This window comes from Cryptomeria japonica, chromosome 10 (assembly GCF_030272615.1).
Source record: "Cryptomeria japonica chromosome 10, Sugi_1.0, whole genome shotgun sequence".
In the NCBI taxonomy this organism is placed as follows: domain Eukaryota; kingdom Viridiplantae; phylum Streptophyta; class Pinopsida; order Cupressales; family Cupressaceae; genus Cryptomeria; species Cryptomeria japonica.
In genome coordinates, this window is record NC_081414.1 from 756821313 (window position 1) to 756839682 (window position 18370).

An 18370-nucleotide genomic window follows, 5' to 3' on the forward strand; every position below is an offset into this window, starting at 1 on the left:
GTATTCCTTGTGAGCCCTGCTTAACCAATAAAACATTCGAGCATTCTTGAATTGTCCAGTACAATTATCTAACCATATAAGATGTTTTGTCATCTGGATTCCTCTTTCTCTTATATTTCTATAGAATATGTTGAAACAATATTGAACAAACTCTGACGAGTGCATCCTATTATCACTCACATAGAAATGATACTCCCTTACGATTTTTCTATCATCCTCTGTGCTATCATCTACGTGTCTATAAACAATATGAACAAAAATAACAACTTGACTGGAATTGTAATATTGAGATTGAATTTCCTCTTGTGGCTTAAGAGTATAGTTTTCTGCAAAGTCCACCATTGATAGTATACTTCCAACTGGAAATGTATTTCTACATGTGCAAAATTGAGAATCAAGCCATCTAGCATGTTGAGAGTGTGTCACATATTTTGGTACAATCTTACTTTTAAATTCTAACATGAATGCATGTACACTAACCTTCTTTGTGATTAAATCAACACGCTTTCTAGTTTTTCCATCCTTTAAGGGATACTCAACATTCTTAAATCTTCTAACATCCACTAGTTGTTGTCCAAAATCAGTTTCACTACTCTCATGCATACATTCTACTAGTGATGAAAAATTGCCACAACTAGAACATTGTCCAAAAATACATGAATGTAAATAAAATAATTGTCCATCGGTTCTTTGATAAAATAAACTTTCTACAAATTCTTTGATTGATTCAGGTGGCATATCAATACCACATTCTTGGATAAGCATGTTACTATGCAAAACACAACGTATGTATCGAAAAACATCATAATAGTAATGAAATTGCACGTGTGTTTTACAACAAGAGACTCTTTGCTTGTTAATTTTCACATACTAGGGCTTGCATTTTTCAAATGATCTTTGACTTATAGTGATATTTCTAGGTAACAAAACTTCATCCAAAAATTTTCTATAAAATTCAGTTTGAGTTGTGTCTAATAGGTGTTTTGGATGAGGGTCACGAATTTTACACCCCACTCTCAACTTTAGAACATCTCTAGCATTAGATGATACCCTTGTATTATCATGCCAAAACTTTTCAACCAAAGATTTCACTTCAATATTCAATTTCATATCTGACCTGCAAAATCTACCACTAAAACTCCAACTTTGGTTGATTGGATCATTTTCAATACTTTCTCTTCTTTTAGCTGCTCTAACCAATGTTTTAGGATGCATCTTTAAAATTCCACTAATGTTGCTTACCATCCTTTTATTCAAGGTTGCTTTATTCACTATGGCAGTTGTTATAGCTTGTCGCGCCGCATTCTTATCTTTAGATCGACTCGTTGTACCAATAGATTCAATGGCACTTGTAGTAGTAGACATAACATACTTAACAAATTCATCTTTTTTTTATGCTTTCACATAGATGCCTAGTTTTTTCATCACTTTTCTCATTTTCCACATTATCATCAATTGCATCATAAGTTGACATTGAATTGCAAGTTTTTTTCAATAAAAAAATTCTTTGTATATTCTATTGGCATATGTTCTTATCTGTCTCCAAGAAATCTTACCAGGAAGATTATCCAAAACATTTTTTTCAATTTTTATAAAAAAAGTTTCCCTGATCTTCAACAATTGGAGGATTTTCATTTTCACAATGTTCAAAAGGATTTTCAGTTTCAACATTCAAAATAATTTCATCTCTACCAACATGAAGGTTTTCATTTTCATGGACAATTCTATCAATCTCAACATTGGTATATCCAGCTTCTACTAAATCATCAATATGAAGATCACCTATGATCACATTATCCATGTCTTGCAGAGAAGGATTTGAAGATGTAACTGGATAATTTGAAGATGTACCTAGATTTGAGGATGTTGTACTTGGAATATTCTTCATAATTATTTCATTCGTATCATCATCATTCATAATTGCATCATCTACGTCCATCTGATCCCTCAAGGCATCATCTTGAATGTTTGTCTCTTCCATTGTTGTGGATCCAGAAGCATCAGGATTATTCATTTATCGAATCGTCATTCTTCTATCCCTTTGATGTTTGGCCTCCTTCTCTCATTCTTCTTGAATTTCCTCGATGGTCAATTTCCTCCTTTGTTTCTTCTTCTAACGTTGTTTAGACCCCATGACTAAAAACTTATGCAATAAATGCCACCTTCAAAAAATGGATCTAAAATTGCAACCAAAAAGCATCCAAAGGACAACTAGATCATAATATATCATTTAAAAACTCGCACATTTGAATCGACATGTTTTATTATGTTAAATAATCATATATTTATACAATTCAAAAAAAAAAATAGTGGTAAAAGCAAACGGGATCCTGTGTTGCAAACGGGATCCTGTTTGCTTTTCTTTTTTTAAATAATTTGCAATAAAGAACGGGATCCCATTTTCAACATAGGATCCCATTTTCAACACAGGATCCCATTCTCAACATGGGATCCCATTTGTAAAGATATTTTTTGGGGGCACACTTTTAGGTTCAGAAATAGGCTTGGTAAATGGTTTGGAAAGCTGAACCTAAGGCTCGGAACTAGTTTGACTTGCAACTTCAAGCCTAAATCAAGCTCCTACAAAAAATGACTTCAAAAATATATCTGAACACCTAATTTTCATAATTTTTTTAAACAACAAAAACCCATTATAGTACACACTTTCTAGATTCCAAACATATAATTTTTTAAGAGAATGGATCAATATTTTTAATTTTTAAATAATTTCTAATGAAAGAGATCCATAAACTTGAAATAGCATGGTTTTTTAAAATTTGAATAACTTTTTTGTCTTTAAGTTTTTTGAGAAAAAAATTATATGGCATCAAACTATAGACATTATGTTAAGTTTAGGTCAAATTATGCTTGTCGTACACATGGATTTTACAAAATAGTGATTATGCCCAATTAAAAAATAACAAAAAAAATATATAGAAAAAATTACAAAAAAATGTCCTCATCAAAGATGAGTGAGTTATAGATCTTTTCTTATAAGGATAAAGAAAAATAGTTTCATTTAGGTCAAATTATGCTTGCCGTACACCGGCATGGTATGGTCCTAAAAAGTGACTTTTAAACTATAGGTTTTAGTAATGCCTATTCAAACTTCCTTTTTAAGATCTGGGTATTGAAAAAAATTACATATTTGGAAAGTAGACTTCGAGCACTACATTTTTTATTACTGAATTTTTTCAAGAATCATCCTTTAAGTGCCTCAAATATTTAGGTCAAACGGGACGAAATCGAAAAAAAAGGGAAAAAACTTCCACTTTTTGGCCAAAAAGTGGACACAACTTCTTGTACTTACCCATATCATCAACATACAATTGTAGAATAATAAAATTACCATCATCATACCTTTGAAAATATTCACAATGATCAGCCTCACATCTACTAAAATGCAAACTCAACATGAAGGAATCAAACTGCTTGTACCAACACCTTGGCACCTGTTCGAAACCATACAATGATTTTCTCAGCCTACAAACAAGATTCTCTTTGCCTCTTTCCTCAAAACCTGCTGGTTGCTTCATATAAATCTCCTCAGAGAGAACACCATGCAGGAAGGTTGTTTTTAAATCTAACTGTTCTAACTGCAAATCAAGACTAGAAAAAAGAGCTAAAACAACTCTAACAGTACTTAAACGTGCAACAGGTGAAAAAATTTCAACAAAATCAATATCAGATTTATGTGCATACCCCTTGGCCGCCAACCGAGTTTTATAGCTCTCCAAATTATCATTTAAATCCCTCTTCAACTTGAAGAGCCACTTGTTCCCAATAGCTTTTCTCCCCTTAGACAATGGCACAACCTCCCATGTTTTGTTCTTATGTAGAGCTTCCATCTCCTCTTCCATAGCAACTCTCCATTTGATTGCACATTCATCTTCACAAGCCTCCTAATATGAAGTATGTTCACCAACATCAGTAAGTAATGTATAAGAAAAATTGCAAGTAAGAGAATATCATCTAGTTGCTCTACATCTGGTTGTTCTTCATCAAGCACATCTAGATGATTATCACACTTTTCATAAATAGAAAGTTTTGTTAAAAAACTTTCGATAAATAGTAATTTTGACATGTGTTTTACATGCAGTTGTTCGAGTCATACTTACTATATTTAGTAAGTTGTCTTCAAGTACGACTCTGCAACTCTGTTGTTTTAGGCTGCTCAAAGTCATGTTTTGATGTATAGTTTTGAGATTGTTGTAACTCTATAATTCCTTACAATCAATACGAAAAAACAAAATTTGCCTATGGTTTTTTACTGGTATATTTTTATGATTTTTTCCATGTAAATCTATGTGTTATGTGTTATTGTTCTTCTTTGCAAATTTTCTACACTTGTTATTTTTCTCACAAAAATTATATCATTGAGCATGTATGCAACATAACTTGAACAAAATTAATCAATTTTTTTTTAATGTACAGATAATGAAGTGCATAGAATAATGTTATACAATTTTTCAAATTTAGATAAGTAGATCAAAAGTTATTTGAAAAAAACAATATATATGTATAAAATAAAAAAGCTGAAGAAAAATGTAAGATATAATGATAATTTTGTTAAATATTGATATCAAGAAACATATATAATGATGTTTAAGTTTGAATATGTTATTGAACAATAAAAATATATTTCTTAGAGTTAAAAAATAGTTAACCTTAAGCTCACTTACCAAACCACAAACCAAATATACATTGGAGTGAATCATTCTTTGAATACATTATATGACATAATTTTCAATTTATTTTTGAAAAGGTAAACATACACGCGCTTTGGAGAAGATTAGATTTTTTTAAAATAAAAGAACTTCCTAATACCTAGATTCCCTCGAAGAAGGGAAAAAGGTAGAAATTTTGTTCTTTTTCATTGAAAACGGGGACTTCTTGACAATAGCGAAAAAATAGCGAAAAACAGGCGTGTTTATCTCGCCACCTCCTCATCAGCACAGCTATTGACACCACCACATTACTATTGAGTCATTGACTAGAAAAAGAACATTATATCTATTTTGAAATATTTACACAATCAATGAATTTAAATTTTATATTTATATTATTTCTTCTGATCTATGTATTACTACTAAATTATTTTCTCACTGAAAAGCCAACAAAATTTGTCTGCACATTTCAAAATATCTGCTCCATAAAATGTAGTAGAAACTATTGTTGGGCAGCGACCAGCAGAGATAGATTAATTTAATTCACTAACGACTAACGAGGCTCTGATATTACTATCAGGGCAGGATTGAAGAAACAGTAGAATGTTATTTCTAAAAGCATAAATTTATACTCTTATTTGAAAGGCACTAAAGAACAGTTTAATTGTTATAACAAAAACATAAAATACAGATCACTGAATATCCGGATTTAGCTGCAAAAAGGTATCCTATGAAATTTGAATTGAGGTTGATTGCATGACTGACTCATTATTTCCAAAGAAGGTCAATTAAAAAGGACAAAGATGAACAGAAAAGAGCTACAGCCCTGCAACTTAAAGATGACAAATACATCCAAATGGGAAATTTTCATCCATATTGCTTTTTAGATAATTCTATCGCAGTCTTAGCAAGAAATTAACACGTAGAAGAACTTTCACTGGTAGAAGAAGAATTTCTGTCATGTTTGGCTGCGCCTCGGAGATGATTGCTTACTAAATCAGATATATTTGGCCATACTCTGACAGAAGCTCCACTGCTTTTTGTCAAACTATCCCTTACACTCTCCAACACCCTCACTACAACTTTCATGTTTGGTCTCTCTTCTGCCGAATCTTTTGAGCAAGCCAGACCGATACCAAATAAGGTGGTGTAACACCGCTTGTACAAGTCTTCCTCTTCTTCCATGCCCTCTTCCATTCCAACAATATCCCGCAGCAACCTTCTGTCAAGAACATCTATCAGGCTATTAGGGAAGGCTGAGTTTATCCACTTGTGCATGTTAAGATCACCTGCAAATATATCTTCTGTCGGTCTCTTTCTTGTCAGCATTTCTAACAACAAAATGCCATAACCATAGACATCTCCCTCTGTAGTAACTCTTCCTCCTAGCCCATACTCTGCATACATGAAAGTCACTAGTGTGATCACATATGAGTCAAGAAATACCCAAACAAAGACAAAAGATCTGGAGGCATACCTGGGGCAATGTAACCCGTTGAACCTTTGATGGAAATTGTTGAAGTAAGAGATCCCATAGATTCTGGACCAGAAGTTAACCTGGCAATTCCAAAATCTGTGACATGGCCTGTCAAGTCATCGTCCAAAAGGACATTCTCAGGTTTCATATTACAGTGGACAACTTGGACAGAAGAATTGTAATGCAGATATTCCATGGCGTTTCCTATGTCGATGGCAATGTCTAGTCGTCTTTCTAATTCCAATTCACAATCACCATGTTGAGGATACAAAAGCGTCTGCAAGCTTCCATTTGGCATAAATTCAAAAACTAAAGCTTTGAAGCCAGGGATTGAACATGATGTTAAAATCCTGGTGAGGTTGCGGTGTCGGACCTTTCTTAACACCTTGCATTCAGCATTGAAACTCTTATGAGCTTCTTCATTGTTCAAATTAAGAACCTTCAATGCAACTACTCTACCATCTTTCAGATCTCCCCTGTAAACCTGTTGGAAGTGGAAAACACTCTGAGAGGGCGGGGTGAGTCAGAGTGTGACAAATTTTAATGAGTTATACTTTTATGGACCTTGACAATTTTAATTCACTGTGTGCACAGATGGCTGAGACTTAACACATTGTTGAAACACATTAATGCAGTATGAAATATACCATTGAACCAACTAAAACATTTGATTCAGACCTTGTTTTAAAACAATGGTATTAAAATATTACACAAACTTGAAACATTAAAACAGTACTTTCAATATTGCATTACATAAATCCAACTAAACAGAGTATGAGATAAAGAGGACTAAAAATATGATGTATCAAAGCATACAGTAGTAAAACAGAATGAAACACGACAATGCACATAACACAATATTTTTCATGAGTGGAAAACCCTCTTGGGGTAGAAAAACCACTCGGAAGATCCCTTATATTGATTCAAAAAGAGCACCAACTCAGTTCACATGTTTTAGAAACCACAAGGCCTCAAGGAGCACCAACCCCTCTTCTTATCAATGAATATTTCAACTCGAGCTTACAACCACTGGTGATTTTATGCATGCATTTTATTCTTGCAGTCACAAAACCATCAGGGATTGAAGCGAGAATATTTTACCAGTCTGTACATATGAATAATTTTGCAACAATATTCTTCAAGAATAAAATTAACACTATCCAATCTCTGACAAAAATCTAGTTTCAAATCATTAAAGCCTCATATGCTCTGAACAATATGGTTTCGAAAAACCCTGAACAATATGGTTTCACATCAACATAGTTTCATATACTCTGTAACAAAAACAGAGTATTGATTCTTAAGAAACCCCTCGGCTGTGACTGGTAATCTACTGCACTGTTTAAAATGTTATCACTTTCTTCACACTTGTCTCACTGTATCTCACTGTTTTTCACACCTCATCTGTTCTGAGAATCAAACGTTTTATATATGCCAAAAACAACAGACAAGTCTTCATAAGAAACTCACGAAGTAGTTTGCAAAAACCACGTTAGGGTTGAGAGAAAGAAACTGTTTTACGGTACACAGTTACAGCAACTATTTTCCTTTCATTTTAAATAAACAGCTCTTCTTCAACTAACAGAAGATAAACAACAATAACTCTTTCATTCTTTTTCATTTCCAAAATAAAAACGGAATGAACAAAACATTTACCATAACTGATTCGAAAAATCACCAGAGAGTAACAAGTTTTCTCCATTTCGTCCATTAATTTGCTCTTGTACAAAATAAAGTTATAGAGAATACCTGTCATTGAAGACCATAAAAAAAACTGTAGAAAAGCGACGGCCGAATCCACATAATCTTCATTTTATGCCAATGAACAGAGTCAAAAATACTATCAATCGAAAGCTTGCACTGGACTGGTAAACATATCAAAAACCCATATGCAGATTTCAAGAAAACGTTCCACATTTTCCGCATAATATACAGTGATAGCTAGGGTTTGAAGAATGTAGAGATGAAATGCGAACAATCAAACTTCTTTTCCAAGCTTAACCAAGACTGAGCATCCGTAACAAATGAAAAAGAAACTTACTTGAAGTCCACATTACGTTGCCCACCACGTGGATCAATATTTCCAAGACATAAGTGCTTAGTCAAATAACATGTGCATTTATCCTTTACTGCCACGCAACCATCCATATTGCCCGATGGGAGTCAAAAACTTAACCATGATTAGGAATTAGCCACTATGTATACTTTTTGGCATCAAGGTCAAATCAGGGTCAACAAACTCCCCCTTTGTCCTTGATGACAAAAAACCATACCAACAATGATCTAAACAGAATAGGCAATCTGGAAAACTGTAATCATTAAAAAGATCAAGTGTCAAAGAAAAAATGACACAATATACTGCCCATAAGACCTGTTAGATATCAAAATCTGTGATGCAATGATAACCTGTATAGCACCAAGCCCAAAAACTGTGCTGAGCAAACAATTGTCCAAAATTTGAGCTGAAAACAAAAACTGTAACATGATCAAAACCTGTATAGCCTTTAATCTCAAAACTGTAACATGAATACAAAACTGTAACATCAAAACCTGTGTAGCCTGAATCCCAAATGATCAAAACCTGTATAGCCTTTAATCCCAAAACTGTAACATGAATACAAAACTGTAACATCAAAACCTGTGTAGCCTGAATCCCAAAACCAAAAATCTGATCAAAATCTGAGAAATGAGAAAATCTGAGCTGAGCAAACACTGAGCAAACAAGAAGTAACAGATGACAATTTTCTCCCCCTTTTTGTCTCAAGGACAAAGAATATAGAGTACCAGATGACAACACATTGTTGCGCAGAAGAGAGCTATGCTCCCCCTTAATATGTGTAGGGACTAAGAATGGAAGACTGAGAGAAGACTCCCAACCGATTGCGAAGCCTCTCAAATGTGTCTTTAGATAAAGCTTTTGTAAATATATCAGCAACTTGAGCTTGTGAAGGAACAAACACTAATTGAAACTCATTAGCCAACACCTGATCTCGTAAAAAATGGAGTTTAATGGCAACATGTTTAGTACGAGAGTGCATAATAGGATTTTTTGAAAGATCAATTGCACTAGTATTTTCACAATAGATTGAAATGGGCTTAATAGTAGAAATGCCCATATCAGTAATTTGATGAGACATCCATATCAGTTGTGTGCAACATGCAGTGGCTGCTATATATTCTGACTCTGCGGTGGACAGAGTGACACAATCTTGCTTTTTACTGTGCCACGCAACAAGACAATCACCAAGAAAGAAGGCAGCTCCACTGGTGCTTTTACGATCATCTAGACAACCGGCCCAATCAGAATCAGTGAAGCCAACAAGAGTGAAGTCATTAGTACGGGGATACCAAAGACCATAATCTAGTGTGCCTTGAACATATCTAAAGATTCGTTTTACAGCATTCAAATGAGACTGTTGAGGTGCAGATTGAAAGCGAGAGACTAGACAAACTGCAAACATTAAATCTGGTTGAGATGCAGTTAAATATAATAGACTTCCTATCATTGACCTGTACTCAGATTGATTTACTGCAGGTGAGTCATCAGATTTGGTCAATTTACAGCCAGTTTCCATTGGAGTGCTGACTGGTTTACAATCTGCCATATTAAATTTTCTAATCATCTCTTTGGCATATTTAGTTTGTGACAAGAAGATACCTTGCTGAAGTTGTAACACTTGAAGACCAAGAAAGAAATTCAGTTCCCCAAACATAGACATTTCAAACTCAGATTCCATGATTTTAGAGAATTTTTTGGATAAAGAGTCATTATTACAGCCAAAAATGATATCATCTACATATATCACAACCACTAGGACATCATTACCTTCGAGTTTAACATATAAGTTGCTATCTACGACACCTCTAGTGAATCCATTTGCTTTAAGATGATTATCCAGTCTAGAATACCAAGCTCTTGGAGCCTGTTTAAGGCCATAGAGTGCTTTCTTTAATCTGTATACACAATCAGATTTGTCTGCAACTTCAAAACCTTCCGGCTGTTCCATATAAACTTCTTCATCAAGATAACCATTCAGAAAGGCAGTTTTGACATCCATCTAATAAACTTTAAATTTTTTATAGCAAGAGTATGCAAGAAAAATTCTGATTGATTCTAATCTAGCTACTGGTGCAAATGTTTCTCCAAAATCTATTCCTTCCTGCTGAGCATAACCTTTACACACAAAACGAGCTTTATTTCTAACAACCTTCCCAGATTCATCAAGCTTATTTCTAAATATCCATTTGCCTCCTATCACATTCTTATCATCTGGCCTAGGTACTAATTCCCAAGTTTGGTTTTTCTCTATTTGACTGATTTCATCTTTCATTGCATTTAACCAACATTCATTAGATAAAGCATCAGAAACATTTTTGGGTTCAAAATCAGTTACCAAACAAAAATGTTCAGCCAGTTGAGCTTGTTCAGTTGTTTTTGCCCTTCTCCTAGTCAAAATACCTGCATCTATATTGCCAATAACTTGACTTTGAGGATGTCTCTTTGTTATAATTTTTGAGGGTGTATAATGAAGAGTACCTGTCTCTGCATTTGAATTCTCTGTATTTTCTTCATCAGAACTTGATGAATCATTTTTCTTTTCTGTTTTTGCAGGTTTAGGAGCTTGATCAACCTTTGTTAAAGTAATTTCCTCTTCCTCAATATCCTGCAAATCATTACTTAACAAAAATTGTTCATCAAACCTTACATTTATTGTTTCAACAATTTTATTCAGTCTATTATTGAAACATCTATAGGCTTTGCTATGAGTAGAGTATCCAAGAAAGATACCCTCATCAGTTTTAGCCTCAAAATTTCCTAGATTTTCTTCATCTCTTTTTAGATAACATTTGGCACCAAAAATCTTGAAATATTTGATAGAAGCAGCTTTTCCATACCAAAGTTCATAAGGAGTAAAGGTAGATTTTACCCTAATTTGTACACGATTCAAAATGTAAACAGTTGTGTGTACAGCTTCTTTCCAATACCTATCTGGTAGATTTGCTTCATTAAGCATTGTGCGAGCCATTTCTTTTACTGTTCTATTTTTTCTCTCAACTACTCCATTCTGTTGAGGTGTACGAGTAGCAGCATATTGTCTCTTAATACCATGTATTTCACAGTAATCAATGAATTCTTGTGAAGTGAATTCACCACCCTTGTCTGATCTCAAGCATTTCAATTTTAGATCAGATTCTCGTTCAACCATTTTTCTAAAAATCTTAAACCTATCAAATGCTTCGGATTTGTGTTTAAGGAAAGTGACCCATACCATTCTGGTATAGTCATCAACAAAAAGCATAAAATATTTTTCACCATTTATAGACTGTGTCCTTGTAGGACCACATAAGTCTGTGTGAACAAGCTGTAATGGTCTAGTAGAAGAATGTTCTTTAGGTTTGAAAGACACTTTTGTTTGCTTTCCTTTCAAACATGCTTTACAAACTGAATTGAATGGTTTATTCAAAATAGGCAAACCTCTAACATTCTGATTTTTACTAATTCTAACCAGATTGTCAAAATTTATATGTCCTAGGCGTTTATGCCATAACCAATTTTCTTCTATTTGACCCATAAGACAAATGCCTTCATTATTCTCATAGTCAGTGGAATCAAGCAGACTATAGACATTGCCAATTGTTCTCAAACCAGCAGCAACAGTTTTACCAGATTTATTTTTGATAGTACAGTCTTGAGAACTAAAAGATACACTGTAACCACTATCACAAATTTGACTGACACTCAATAAATTGTACTTTAACCCTTCAACAAAGTACACATCATGAATAGGAGTATCATCATTTAGCAATAATGTACCTTTACCTCGTACATAAGCTCCTGAATTATCCCCAAAGCGTACAAAGCCACCATTAAAGTCTTCAAGATGCAGAAATTTATTTCTATCTCCTGTCATATGGTGTGAACAGCCACTGTCCAACACCCATAAAGATTTCTTATTTGAGAAAAGTGCAGTTTGCACTATCATTGATTGCTCAATACCAGGTACAAACTTAGGTTTCCATATTTTATTAGGACTTGCCTTTGTTTTGCACTGTATAGTAGTATGCCCAAAAGTATTACACTTATTACACTTTAACGTGTTTGGAAAGTCATACCCTTGATTGTAACCAAACATAGGAGATCTTTGTTGCAGAAATCTGCAAGTATTAACCTTATGACCAAACCTATTGCAATAAAAACAGTATCCATGAAAGAAGCCAAACCTAAAAGGTTTTGTTCTGTTATAAGTCTGAAATGTTTTTCTAGTTGCTGACTTAGTGTTCTGTCTTGATGATTCAGCTTTATCAAACCCCAAACCAGCCAAATCTTTATGCAACTTTTGCTTGCTCAAGATATCATTTAGATGTATTGTACTTTCATACTGTTCAATTTGTTTTTGAAATTTTGTGGACTGTTGTTCTAATGTTTCTATTTTCTTTTCTCTTTCTTCAAGAAGGGACTTCAAGTTTGAAGTCACTAAATTTGCATCATTTAACTCAACTTGTAAAATCTGATTTGAATTTTCATATGAGGCTACAAGTTTTTTTAACCTCTTTATTTCTTTTAAGGCACACAACAATTCTCCTTCAAGATCTATTTCTCCTTGATCTAGATCTTCAAATTCATTTTTTGTTTTGCTAGTTACATCTTCTAATTCTGCCATAAATAGAGTTTCATCACCTTCACAAGGTGAATCATCTGATTCATTTCCAGAGTCTTCTTTAGTAAAAAGACTCTTCTTTTTCTTGAAGGTATTAAATCTCCTTTTAGAATTCCACATTTTCTTTTTGTAGAATTTTTCTGGTTTTTCCTCTTCACTGTTTTGATCACTTAGAGGACATTGAGCAGCAAAGTGTCCAGCTTTGCCACAATTAACTACTTTAAAAGCTGTTTCTTTTGAAGAAGAAGGATTATTACCTATCCTCATCTCATAGGCAGTAAGAATGCTTTGAAGGTTATTAAGTGTCATGGTAGAAAAACTTTTCTTTTCTTCTAAGGTTGAAACCTTAGTTTCAAACTTGGGTAACAAGGTTCTAATCACTTTATTGACAACTTCCTTTTCTTCAACCTCTTCACCAAGACCCTTTCTCGAATTTACAATTTCATCAACTCTAAGAAAATAGCTTGCTACTGTTTCATCTTCTTTCATTCTTAAAGATTCAAACTGATTTTTGAGTGTAAGGATTTTAGACTCCTTAACCTTAGCATCCCCTTGATAAATGGTTTCAAGTTTTTTCCAAATATCATAAGCAGAAGAACAATGCATGACTTTAACAAAAACATCTTTAGTGAGACCACATAAGAGAGCATGCTTAGCTCTGGCATTTAACTCATACTTGGTTTTATCATCAGGATCAGTAGGAATAATGGAAGGAACTGTGTATTTTGTAATCACAATATTCCACACATTAAGATCAACTGAAATGAGATAAGTTTCCATTCTAATCTTCCAGAACACATAATCAGTTCCATCAAAAAGAGGAGCTCTTGAAAGTGAAGCACTTTCCTGAGTTTGAGCCATAAAAAAAAACTTCCAAATGACCAGGAACAATCCCTAGGACAGACCTATATGAGGGACCCTATGCTCTGATACCACTTGTTGGAAGTGGAAGACACTCTGAGAGGGGGGGGGGTGAATCAGAGTGTGACAAATTTTAATGAGTTATACTTTTATGGACCTTGACAATTTTAATTCACTGTGTGCATAGATGGCTGAGACTTAACACATTGTTGAAACACATTAATGCAGTATGAAATATACCATTGAACCAACTAAAACATTTGATTCAGACCTTGTTTTAAAACAATGGTATTAAAATATTACACAAACTTGAAACATTAAAACAGTACTTTCAATATTGCATTACATAAATCCAACTAAACAGAGTATGAGATAAAGAGGACTAAAAATATGATGTATCAGAGCATACACTAGTAAAACAGAATGAAACACGACAATGCACATAACACAATATTTTTCATGAGTGGAAAACCCTCTTGGGGTAGAAAAACCACTCGGAAGATCCCTTATATTGATTCAAAAAGAACACCAACTCAGTTCACATGTTTTAGAAACCACAAGGCCTCAAGGAGCACCAACCCCTCTTCTTATCAATGAATATTTCAACTCGAGCTTACAACCACTGGTGATTTTATGCATGCATTTTATTCTTGCAGTCACAAAACCATCAGGGATTGAAGCGAGAATATTTTACCAGTATGTACATATGAATAATTTTGCAACAATATTCTTCAAGAATAAAATTAACACTATCCAATCTCTGACAAAAATCTAGTTTCAAATCATTAAAGCCTCATATGCTTTGAACAATATGGTTTCGAAAAACCCTGAACAATATGGTTTCACATCAACAAAGTTTCATATACTCTGTAACAAAAACAGAGTATTGATTCTTAAGAAACCCCTCGGCTGTGACTGGTAATCTACTGCACTGTTTAAAATGTTATCACTTTCTTCACACTTGTCTCACTGTATCTCACTGTTTTTCACACCTCATCTGTTCTGAGAATCAAACGTTTTATATATGCCAAAAACAACAGACAAGTCTTCATAAGAAACTCACGAAGTAGTTTGCAAAAACCACGTTAGGGTTGAGAGAAAGAAACTGTTTTACGGTACACAGTTACAGCAACTGTTTTCCTTTCATTTTAAATAAATAGCTCTTCTTCAACTAACAGAAGATAAACAACAATAACTCTTTCATTCTTTTTCATTTCCAAAATAAAAACGGAATGAACAAAACATTTACCATAACTGATTCGAAAAATCACCAGAGAGTAACAAGTTTTCTCCATTTCGTCCATTAATTTTCTCTTGTACAAAATAAAGTTATAGAGAATACCTGTCATTGAAGACCATAAAAAAAACTGTAGAAAAGCGACGGCCGAATCCACATAATCTTCATTTTATGCCAATGAACAGAGTCAAAAATACTATCAATCGAAAGCTTGCACTGGACTGGTAAACATATCAAAAACCCATATGCAGATTTCAAGGAAACGTTCCACATTTTCCGCATAATATACAGTGATAGCTAGGGTTTGAAGAATGTAGAGATGAAATGCGAACAATCAAACTTCTTTTCCAAGCTTAACCAAGACTGAGCATCCGTAACAAATGAAAAAGAAACTTATTTGAAGTCCACATTACGTTGCCCACCACGTGGATCAATATTTCCAAGACATAAGTGCTTAGTCAAATAACATGTGCATTTATCCTTTACTGCCACGCAACCATCCATATTACCCGATGGGAGTCAAAAACTTAACCATGATTAGGAATTAGCCACTACGTATACTTTTTGGCATCAAGGTCAAATCAGGGTCAACAAAACCGATCCAAAGCTGCCCGCTCCAACAAACTTGCTCTCATTGAATCCATCAGTGACACTGAAAAGATCTTCATAAGAAATCTTTAGGTGCTCCAACTTCTGCATAAACTCCAGAATATCTCTTGGGATATCATCTTCTGCCAAAAAGCAAACCCACAAGAAAACTAAAACTAAGCAGCATGCCACAAAAGCACTGACACCAGAAACTGCCAATATCATTTTTTTGTCACGAGAATGACTTTTATGACTTGGACATTCAGGTAACAAGAACGCCCGTAGTCCACACAGGCCAGCATTCCCAATAAGTGAAATAATAGCAGTGGCATTAGCAGAAAGTCCTCCTGTTGATACTTCTCCTGTAAGTCTGTTGAAAGATAAATTCAGGTAGCGAAGAAATTTAAGTTTCTTCAGAGATGTTGGATTCTGACCAGATAAGTCATTCGAGGAAAGATCTACGTCCATGAGAGAACCCAAATTGCTGAATATCTCCGGGATTGGACCTTGCAAGGCATTGTTTGACAGATTCAAAGATATCAATCCTGTGCAACTCCCCAGTGCCTTTGGAATGACACCATGCAACTTGTTGCCTGAAAAGTCTATAGATTGAACCATTGCAATATTACCAATCTCTGGGGGCAAGAACCCTTCTAATGCATTCCACGAGAGACTTAAATAGAGCTGAAGATTTTTAAGACTTGTAAAAACTTGTCCAGGTATACTACCCCTCAGTTCATTGGAAGACAAGTCTAGCAGCTCCAGATTCTTACATCCCCTTAAACTCAGAGGTATTTCTCCTGATAATTTGTTGTCTTGAAGAAGAAGATATCTAAGGGCTTCGAGGTTGCCAATAGAATCAGGAATTTTGCCAGATAGCTTGTTTCCTCTAAGAGACAGAAGTCCAATTCTCTGAAGCTGACCTATCTCACTTGGAATACTTCCTTCTAATCTGTTGCCTGCAAAATATAAACGTTCCAAATTTTGAAAGGCTCCAAAGCCAGATGGAATGGACCCATTCAGCATATTACCATTTAAACCTAAATAGTTCAGATTGGAGAGATTCACAATTTGTGGAGGTATGCTTCCACTTATGCTGTTGAATGCTATCTCAAGCGAAGAGAGCTTGGGAGAAAGGTTGCCTATGGAGGGAGGCAAAGAACCTGTAAAATGATTATCGGACAAACCTATATCCTCGAGGTCTGAGCAGTTTGTGAGAGCAGTGAGAAATGCCAAAGGCTTGCTGCTCTCACTAACAAGGTTGTTAGAATATAAGCTAAGTTTTTTAAGCAGATATAAATTGCCTACCTCTTTGGGCACTATTCCACTCAGCTGATTGACTTGTAGATAAAGCAACTCTAGTTTGGAACAATTTCCAATGGAATTTGGTATGTTTCCACTAAGCCTATTTCCCCATAGATTTAGAAATGTTAGATTGCTAAGTTTTTCACAAAGCACCGATGGAATGGTTCCTGATAATTGGTTATCATATAAACCTAATAGTTTAAGAAAAGAACAGTTGGAGAGAGAACGTGGTATTTCTCCTGTAAGTTGGTTTGCAGAAAGAGAGAGTGAATTTAGATAGAGGAGTTTGGCGCCAAAATCTGATGGAATCCGTCCCGATAATTTATTGTTATCTAAACCTAACATTTGAAGAGACGAACAGTTAGAGATGGATTCTGGTATTTCACCAATTAGATTGTTTGTAGAAAGAGATAGAACTTGTAGATGGATGAGTCTATTCCCGAAAAATGATGGAATCTGTCCTGACAAATTGTTTCTCTGTAAATCTAAATATTGTAAAGAAGAACAATTTGAGAGGGAGGGAGGTATTTCTCCCGTGAAGTTGTTTTTGGAAAGAAAGAGATTCTGTATGAGGAAGAGTTTTGTACCAAATAATGAGGGAACACGTCCTGATAACATGTTTTGATTCAAACCCAGAAACAAAAGAGAAGAACAGTTTGAAAGCGAATGAGGTATCTCTCCGGTAAGCTGGTTTAAAGAAAGATAGAGATTTTGCAATTGGGTCAACTGGCCCAGCTCAAACGGAATGGCACCGGTGAGATTATTTGAAGAAAGTCCAAGGTAGAACAAAGAAGACATGTAGCCTAGAGAAGGAGGAATGGTGCCTGACAATAGATTATCATTCATATTCAATAAAAGTAGCTGAGAGAGCATACCCAGTTCACTAGGTATTGCGCCTTGGAATTTATTATCACTCAATGTCAGGTGCGTTAAGGCTGAGAGGTTACCCAAAGTAGAGGGAGTGGTGCCTGACAATCTGTTAGTCTGAAGACCCAATACTTTCAACTCTGTTAGCATACCCAGTTCCATAGGAATTGAGCCTCCTAGTTCATTATCACTCAAATCCAAGTCAATCAAGGCTGACAGGTTGCCCAAAGAGGAAGGAATAGTGTCTGTTAAATTGTTTTTTCCTAACATAAGAATCAGCAAATTTGGGGGCATACCTAACTCACGAGGAATGGGACCTACTATCCGATTATTTGTGAGAATGAGCAACACAAGAGAAGACAAATTACCAATGAAAGGAGACATTGTTCCCCTTAAATCCATACCAGTGAGGTTGAGCTCAACAACTCTTGCGTTTCTCAAACTACATGTAACGCCAGTCCAATTGCATAGAGAGATACTAGAATTCCAATTAGCTAATGCTTCAAAAGGATCATAAGTAATGGAATACCTGAATTGGAGCAGAGCTTCGTGATCTGTAATGTTGCTGGCTACAAGAGAATGGACCACTGGCAATAACAACATACCCACAAACATCATGGTACACAGTTTGCACGTCTGCAACAAACAATCCATTTCTTCAGAGAATACTTTCAGAAAACAAATCAAGATAACAAACCTATTTAGAATC

At 34.8% G+C, this 18370-nt stretch overlaps 1 protein-coding gene across 1 annotated transcript; it reads right to left on the minus strand.

Annotated features, from left to right (window-relative positions):
• Positions 1-5374: 5374 nt before the first annotated feature.
• LOC131076927 (probable LRR receptor-like serine/threonine-protein kinase At3g47570) lies at positions 5375-8864 on the minus strand. Its single transcript, XM_059211997.1, has 3 exons — positions 8186-8864; positions 6145-7950; positions 5375-6064 (listed from the first exon to the last, which is right to left on the minus strand). The coding sequence occupies exons 2-3, from the start codon at positions 6440-6442 to the stop codon at positions 5583-5585; spliced, it is 780 nt and encodes a 259-aa protein (XP_059067980.1). The 5' UTR covers positions 6443-7950; positions 8186-8864; the 3' UTR covers positions 5375-5582.
• Between the last annotated feature and the right edge of the window lie 9506 nt (positions 8865-18370).